The sequence below is a fragment of the Eufriesea mexicana genome, unplaced genomic scaffold (assembly GCF_001483705.2).
Source record: "Eufriesea mexicana isolate 0111107269 unplaced genomic scaffold, ASM148370v2 scaffold588, whole genome shotgun sequence".
Classification (NCBI taxonomy): Eukaryota; Metazoa; Arthropoda; class Insecta; order Hymenoptera; family Apidae; genus Eufriesea; species Eufriesea mexicana.
In genome coordinates, this window is record NW_016908796.1 from 709,634 (window position 1) to 718,267 (window position 8,634).

The following is an 8,634-nucleotide window of genomic DNA, read 5'->3' on the forward strand; positions in this document are numbered from 1 at the left end:
GGGGAGGGAACAGGCTCGACTGCTCCCCCTAATACTGCAGGATTGAATGGGCGAGGAGGGTGGTATTGGGTTCCCTCACCCCACTCCCACCACCCACACGCCGCTAGCTCCCAACCCACCCGCACCACCCACTTCTGTCCGCCTGCCACCCCGCCTGCCCACCCACTCGCCACCCGACTGCCGTCGAGGAAACAACCTGCAACCGAACCAGCACAACGTTTCCTCGAACAACGAATTTCCATCGAGGCACGGCTGGTTCTCGTCACACTGCAACAAAACCCGTGAGTACTCTCTTACACGCACCAATCTCCACCTTCGTCTTCTTCTTCTTCCACGGCCAACTCGTTCGCGCGCGCTTCAATTTTTCCCTTGCACGGGCCCCCCCATTCCGCGTCTTTCTCTCCTCCTTCCGTTCCGTCCTTCTTTCTTCCGCTCGTTCCACTCTCACGGCGACCGATACTCCCGGACTCGGTCGGTCCTTCGTGCTTTTCATCGTGCCAGCGAATTTTCCGTACAACTCTCCTCTTTCGGATTCTGCCCACGATATTCCGTCTATACCGAGTGCGCGTTTGCTCGTGCAACGCGAAGAAGAATCGTATCGAACGGCCCAACAGACGGACGAGCATAGGACGGTCGATCGAAGCGACGAGAGTGAGAGTGACGGAGTGTGACAGAGTGCGACGGGCGGATATAGAAAGAGAGAAGAAACGAGTATCGTGTGCATCGCGGAACAAAGTTACGTGGTCGTCGAGAAGATAGCGTTCGTGTCCTCGCGTAGGCAGCCCGAGGACTTTGTCCGAGTGCGTGGTATGTTCCAGCTGCGGGAGAAACGAAGAAACGCGCGTACGACGCCGGCTCGCGCGCGAGTGGATCACGCTAGTCTCGCGTCACGGTGCACGGTACGCGTACGAGTGAACAGAGCAGAGAACGCCGCGAGAGATATGCGTCGCGTGTGCATGCGGACTCGCTCGCCGGACCACGGCCGTTGCTTCTTCGCGCGTCGCGTGTGTGCGCGACTACGAGCGTGTGACCAGAAGCGGAAGAAACGTTACGCCAGGCACGATACGTTCTCGCGGCGACCGTCCGAACGATCGGAAATTCTTCGATTATGATCGGAATTCACCTACGCGTCGGCGGCTACGTGGCTACCGTGTCTTCCGAGAGAACTACACGGACCGCTATATATTTATAAATCCCTGTGTGCGCCCGTATGTACGCGCGCGTGCATGCAAGAGTGGCGCGCGCGCGCCGCCGAGACCCGCTCGCCGTCCTTGGTTAGTCGGTAATAATTTCCGGATGAATTTGAATGGCACACTGCGCGCGCCTTCTCTCCCCCACCAGTCTCGCTCCCACTACCGGCCGGACCCCCACCACTCGCCACCGCTGTCTCGCTTCGTACCACCACTCCTCCGAGCTTCTTCTCTCCCTCTGCGTCTTTTTTCTTCTTTCTTTTCTCCGCTCTTCGTTCCCTCGAACGTTCCTCTTTGTGTATACCTCCCTATGCTCTACCCACCCGCATCTCCCCACCAAGCTTAGGTTTTCTTCGGAGGCAGTGGCGCTCAACCGGCGCAGAACCTAAACTGCCGTTGCACCCTCGCCATCTGTCGCCTGCGGGACGTGTCCTCGATCGCTCCGGAGGGGAATATTGATTTATTCGTCGCCGGTCTAACCCCTTCCACGCCGGCGAGAACGTTCTCGCCACCACCCCTGTACACCGACGCGCTGTGCGTGGCCGTGTGTATAGGCGAGCCGCGTGTGTACGTGCTACCGTCGCCTAGGGTTGCCAGAGGCTCCCCGTCTTTCTCCGTCCCTGCTCTCGTTGCCTCTCTCTCCCTCCACTGCGAGTTTTCCGCTCACGCGGCAGGCAACGACGGTCCGATCAATACGCGGCCAGGCTTCTTCCTCATTCCGGACGGCATCCCCGACTAAAAGCACGTTACGTCGTCGCGAGATCGAAATCGATCGATCCTCTCCCCTCGCGGTGGGATCCACAGTTCGATTGACAGTACGCCTCCTACCCACTGGAGTCGATTGGCCGGCTAACGAGCCGCGTTACGCGTTGCTCACGGATTGATTTTGTTGCTCCCGGAATGTGTTGCTTCGACGCGCTAGAATCTCGCCGACGGGTAATTTATTCGCGCTCTATCTTCTCGAGGGTGGGGCGATTTATGTACGTGGAATGCTCTTTCCTCGATCATCCATCTACCTTTTCTTCTCCGTATCGTTACTTCGAGTACTACCGAGACGTATGTAAGGTTATGTTCCCTTCTGTCATTCCCGATTTTCGTACGCAACGTGACACAAAATATGTCAACGTGGATACGTTATCGTTATGGATTAGAGAAATACTAAAGCAACGTTTGCAAATAGGTTCTTTCGAGTAGAATCACGAAACCAGTTGGAGTAAAATTTTGAATCGTAGCGGAGATTTGGGATTTATTAATTTCTATTGTTCCCATTGCAAATGCGGCTTTAACAGATGCTTCGTGTTGATTCTACGTTCGCTCTGTTTAAATAGTCGTCGGTAAATCGAGCCTAGTGTTGAAACTTGGAGCAGTAGGTGGTAGTCGTTTAGCTGTTTGCATTGGGGGAGGAAAGAGGTCTGTTGAACGTCTGGATATCTCGGTTGGTTAGAACGGTTCGGCTTTCGGTAAACCATGTGGTCGATGCTTTTTTCCCCCTACCCCAGCTGGAGTGGTTGTTGCGTAGGCTTTCTGCTAAGATTACTATTTAGGAGTATTAACGTTCTATGGGAATCCCAGCTCCGGTTATGTCGTTCAAAGGATTCGAACGTGCTCCATGAGGTTCGAGGAGCTGTTCGTGACATTCTTGGTTTCATCGCTCACAATAGGGCTCGTCCCGATGAAGAACTGTTCGTCTTTATGCTCGATTGGTTTCAAGGATCCCTTCCAGCGGATCGACCTTCCCCTTGTGTTTGAAGGGTGGCAAATGGAATTGGCATCGGCCCATGGTGTTTTATCTAATTACGTTCCGGCCTTTTGTCCAACGTTTGCAAGAACCGCGGAGTTATCGCGTAATTGATGTCGACGATTCTTTGTGGAACTTTAATTACGAGGGGAGATTGTTCTCCCTTTAATAATACCCCCTATTTCCATCCGAGAATCCTTTGCTGCCTTTAATAAGATTCCAAGAAACCTAAATTCATAACGCGATCATCCAATTCTCTCCAACGCGAAATTTAATTTTTAATCCTTTTATTTTTCTTTTCTTAAATTTCTCGTTTCTCCGGAAACATCGTTATGTTTCCGGGGAATTTTGTTATTCTTTCGGCCCGGTTCCCGGATATTTTGCCGTCAATCTCGTGAGACGAGAATTCGGAGGGAAACGCGTGCGTTAATGGCGCACGTAGGTGGCGCCATTGTCGGCTGTCGCGCGAACACTCGGAAAGGAAACGGAGCTTTCGCTCTTGTTCCAGTTCTAAGTGAAAATCGATAACTCTATTCAGCCTTCTAAATTGTAACGCGGTTCAAAGGCGAAAGATTCCCGGGTTCATGAATATTTAACGGCAACAGGGGGCGGATTTTTCGCCCTTCCTCGCCGGGATACGCCGGGAAGAAGAGTTAAGACTGCTCACGCTCGAGCGAATTGTAAAGTGGTCTTAACTTCGATCCAGTTTCTCGAGATCCTCCGAGCACGCCCGCCATTCCTCCCCGTTCCATCTTCCATCGCCGCGGTCCCCTTTTCAAAGGACACCGCGTCGAACCGACCACTTTCCCGACCTCCTCCAGCATCCCTCGAGTGCCCCTTGCTCCTCGAGGTTATGCCAAAGCGGAAAAAGCGTGGTCCCGCGGAGATCTCGCTCGATTCCCTCTTTTCCGGAATTTATAATTCGAACCCGTGTCGGGAAAACGGAACGGAAGCACGGAGAATTTATTCGCGTAGATAATTACGATTTGAAGTACGCGTGGAAATGAATCATCGCGAGAAATTCCTCGAAGAGAAATTCCTCGGAAGCTCGCGCTGATAAATTCACGGTTGGGAAGATCTATCCCCGAGGGTTCCGCAGTTTGCCGAAAGGAAAATGGCCCGGAAGCGCATGATAATTACTCGCTGTCTGCGTGCTTGATTTCCGAGTGGTTCTAATTGAAGATCCGTAACGACGATCGGCGCTTCTAAACGGCCTGTAACAGCCCCGATTCTAATTCCATCGCGCCATCCAGCTTCGGTGCAGGGAACTCGTTAACGTTTCCGATACGGAGTTTCGCGACGCCACTGGGTTCCTGTCATCGGGCCGGAACACCAGCCACGATTTCCGGCCGCGCATTAACCCTGTATTTGCGTTCGAACGCGGATAGAATGTCTTTCACAGGGGCCTGGAATTGCGATTACGTCGCCATTGTCTCGTTTGCCCTCGGCGATCCAGCGTTGCGCTTTGGCCTCAAGCCTGGTACACGCTTGGCAAACTAGCGGGGTAGTAAAGAGGTCGATACAACCCGAATGTAACGTGGAAAATGATATTTTAATGTTCCCTGTAACCCTGATCCGAAACACGTTGGTTTTAGCTTTAAGCCTGGTACACACTTGGTAATTTGTTCCACTACGTGTTTCACGTATTTGTCGAAAATTAATCTTCGAGGGTTACGCTTTATAGGTGTTTCGGTTTAGTTTAAAGCTTCGTACATATTTGCCAGATTTTTCCAGTTTTTAATTCGAAACACGAATGGTATTCTCGCAAGCGTGAACGGGGATTAATGTATGGGCCAGTTATGGGTTGTATGCATGTCACTTTAGGCTCGTTTCTCGTGTAGAATATATTGGAAATTCGTTGCAAGGGGTTAATGTATAACGGAAAATCGTTGATAACGCGCAACACTGTATCGTTCTCAATCACGTCGCCCGGTGAGATTGCATTACGGGGCGTTTTCATAGGCGCGTACGGGGCTTGAAGCGATGTCGGTTCCAACGTAATGCCCGAGTTGTTCCTGACGTTTTCCGTCGGGGTGAATCGATTTTTCAGATTTTGCACGAAGATAGAAGGTGGCTTTGGCGAACAAGATGTTTTAATCGGTCGCGTTGCAGCTGAATATATAAAAGATAAGAACGTGGGGAGGAACGTCGATGGAGTGAAAGCGATCGAAGTAATTTCTAAAAAAAAAAAAAATTCGTTCGACGAATTTAGCTCGTGGTATAACGATTATTTTTATACACGACTTTCGAGTCGTGCGAATATAACATTCTTCGTTAAGAGGGGAGAAAAAAAGGGGGGAAAATGTTGGACTCGACGTGAAAGTATTAAGAAAATGGCTCGGACGTTGAATGGATTTTTGAAAAATACGAAATTGCTTTCCACCCCTGTGTTCCCAATTGGTCCGAGAGCTCGAGAGCAATAACGGGAATACAGGGCTTTTGAAAACGGAAACGCAATATCCGACCGCCGAATTTGAGCGTTCCCTTTGCTTTTGCCAGCTGTTGCGACTTTTCGAAAAATTGAACGCTCGTCGGGAAACGATATTTCATACGCCACGATCGGACACCTTCATAAATCTACAAGATCGATCGTCGATACTTCGCCACTTAGCGGCGATCAACCTTATTCGAACTGTGTCCCCCGACCGGTTTCACCCTTTCGCTGCGAACAGCGCCTTTAGGCGCTCGGCTAGAGTTTCTCTCCGAGCGAACAGCGCCTTTAGGTGCCGTGCATTTGTTATCAGTAACTGTCCAATTATGCTCATTAAATCGTTTGTCGTTGTGCAGAGATTCTTTCACATAATCGAATATAATTCCCCGGTCGATCTCCCACTGTCGTGCCCACTGTGCACGGCGATTCATTTCTAAGCGCTCCACAGCGAAGGGGTTAAAATACCGATGCACTTGGTGTATTACGAAGTTGAAACTGATCTCGCGCAGATTAAAATCCCAAAATTACGCCGTTCAAATTCACCCCCGCCCTCGGGGAGTGCGAAGAAGAATTAATCCATCCACAACCCTCGTTCAATATTCGCTCAGCGAGCGCAAACTCGGCGAGATTCTTACATCGCGAGACGCTTTAAAATATTTGCCAAATTATTCTCCTTTTTCCTCTCTCTTTTCCCTGGAACCACACTCATCGCCGTGCCCCGTGGTCTATGCAAATGGCCCACTTAAATCGGCCAGCGGAAAAGTTAAGTCGCGTGGACGATTAAGGCAAGCGCTCGGGCAAGATTTAATTAAGCTTCGATGAGCCAATTAGCCCCCTTCGTCGATTCACCCCTCTGAAACGGTTCTAAAAAAGAAAAAGAGGAGGATAAAAAGAGAGACACCGTGCCCTTAGAGTCGAAAAGAAGGGACGGGAGGGAGCAGCGGTGGGCGAAGGTGGCCTGCGTGGGGTTTAAAATTGGTAAAGCGTTGGAAGCAACGTCTTGGAAAAAGGGGGAAATGCATTTCGTCCGGATTATTAGTTGTAACCGGGCTTACGGGCATCATTTGGTTCGCAGGTAGACGAGGGTTTATTGTTCCAAGGGTAGTGGGTGACCGGCCAGGGCTAGCAAGATGGAGGGCAGCGGCGCTGGAATTAGCAGGCTCGACTGCTACGAGGATATGTTCAAGGAGATAACCAGGAAATTGTACGGCGAAGATCCTGATCATAGAAGTGAGTGAAGGGGAAGGGAATGAAAATTATTTTTATCGAAAAATTACTACTATCAATCTTCCAAGGGGGATAAAATAATTCTCAAATTAATATCGGGTTTCGGAATAATTATCACATTTAGAAGGAATACAACGCAGTGTCTCGAAATACTAAACTCTATTTTCTATTCGTTGCAAGTATATATTCCTTTCCTTTAAATATTCCATATGCAACCAGAAGTTAGCTGACGCGTTATCCGATATCGGTACAGATATCGTTGTTTTAAAAATCCCAGCTTGGAAGACGACGAAAGTAAAAAATGCCTATAAGTGTAGAATGATATCTAAATTACGATAAATATTTCTGCGAGATTAGAACACTCGAACACAGCGTGCGTTATAGTTTATATAACGTGTATTAGTTAACGACGCGAAGTATGACGATAAGCTCGTGGAAGGCGGAGTTATTCTTGCATTCCTGAAAATAAAATCATAGGAGAACTCATCTTTATTTATCATCTCGGTTTATCACAGCCTCCAGCGTGCAGAACGAGTTCGAGACTTCCGTGTCGTACAAGAACGACGACGACACCGGAAATGGGACCGACGGCAGCGATGATGGAAACTGGACCTGCGAGGAGGAGCCATTGAAAGGCACCGATGGCAGTCGTATCGCTGCTTATCACGCCGGGAAAGCGACGTGGAGGTGCTACGAATGTGGTTCGTGTTGCACATTACCAAATTTATCGTTGGAAAATGCAAAAATCCTAAAGAATCCAAGAAAACGCGTTAAAATTTGCCGATAGAAATCGCTAAAACGATCGAGTACCATTTTCATTGTTCACAAACGTTTCCTGTCTCAACCGTCGAGCATTCCAATTATTTCAATTACGTCAGTTTAGGTCGGGTACTCTAAGAAAGTCGTTAATTAATCGAATTGTTCGGAACGAGTCCGCCATGTTGGTTTATTGGACATTTAATCCCCGATTTGCATTTTCGGGCGAAGAGCCGGCATTCGTGTAATTACGGTAACGACGTGGAGCCGTGCACGTGAATACTGCGCAGCCGGGGCATAAACGGGGAATGTATCGTGGAAATAATGGGTCAACGAGCACGAAAGCATCCCGGCTAAATTGACACGCAATTAAAGGGGTAAACAATACGAAAAGCAGCCCGCTGCTAAGCTACTCGGCTCCTTTTCGAACAAAAGGGACTTTTATTATCGAGCGCGCAGTATTTCCACGGTAATTTCCAAGCGTTCCGTGTCATCGAGCCGGTTTAAGGATTCCGTGCCTGTGCCATGCAAATGGAAACTTTCGCGTGAAATAATACCCCTAACGACCCCCTCCACCGGCACTCCGGCCCCGGCCTCACGAGCCGGCATTTCGCATGGCTCGTCCTTAATATCCTTAAGCCCGCTCATTATCGAGTTTGCGATCGTCCAATGTCTAGCATTTGACTACGTTCGACGAGCCTGTTAAAGGATACACTTGCCCGTGTTTCCACGCGAATTCGATTAGCTGAAAGGCAGCCATGAGTGGCTTTGGCCTAGCGACGTTGCGAGTGTTTCAATTTAGCGTGGTCGGTCAAAGAATTTTAAATCGGTGAACAAGATTCGGATGTCAAGTGGACTCGAGTGTCGATGAACCGGTACCAACGAGAATTATGTAGTAAGCGAATCTCTGTCATTTTCAACGACGATGACAGAGGGTCCTAAATTATTGTCTCATAGTCACCCTTCTCTTCTTCTGAGTCGGAAGCGATTAGTGTTATGAAGTACAAATGTCCAGAAATAATTTCCCTTCGAAATTCTGAATAATCGAGCAATTTCCCGTTCCATCGAGAGACATCGAACAATAGGAGACAGGTAACTAGACCCACGGGTTGGTTTTTTCACCAGGTCAGGTCTTCCGCTGTTCGCCTCACGGCTTTCCAGGCGCCGATAAATTAACAAATGGCATTGTTTCGACAGGCGACGTGATGGGCGGCGGACCACGCGACGTGGCCGAGCATTTCATGGAGCTTCATTCGTCGAGGATCCTCGCAGACGACAGCAGGACTAGGCAC

The 8,634-nt window shown here is 49.5% G+C and overlaps 1 protein-coding gene across 1 annotated transcript in view; it reads left to right on the forward strand.

Annotated features, from left to right (window-relative positions):
- The first annotated feature begins 70 nt into the window (after nt 1-70).
- chn (zinc finger transcriptional factor charlatan) overlaps nt 71-8,634 on the forward strand; it is a 14,600-nt gene continuing 6,036 nt past the window's right edge. Inside the window, 4 exon segments of the mRNA XM_017898222.1 lie at nt 71-281; nt 6,435-6,589; nt 7,102-7,287; nt 8,540-8,630. Coding sequence (XP_017753711.1) covers nt 6,490-6,589; nt 7,102-7,287; nt 8,540-8,630 — 377 coding nt within the window. The 5' untranslated portion in view covers nt 71-281; nt 6,435-6,489.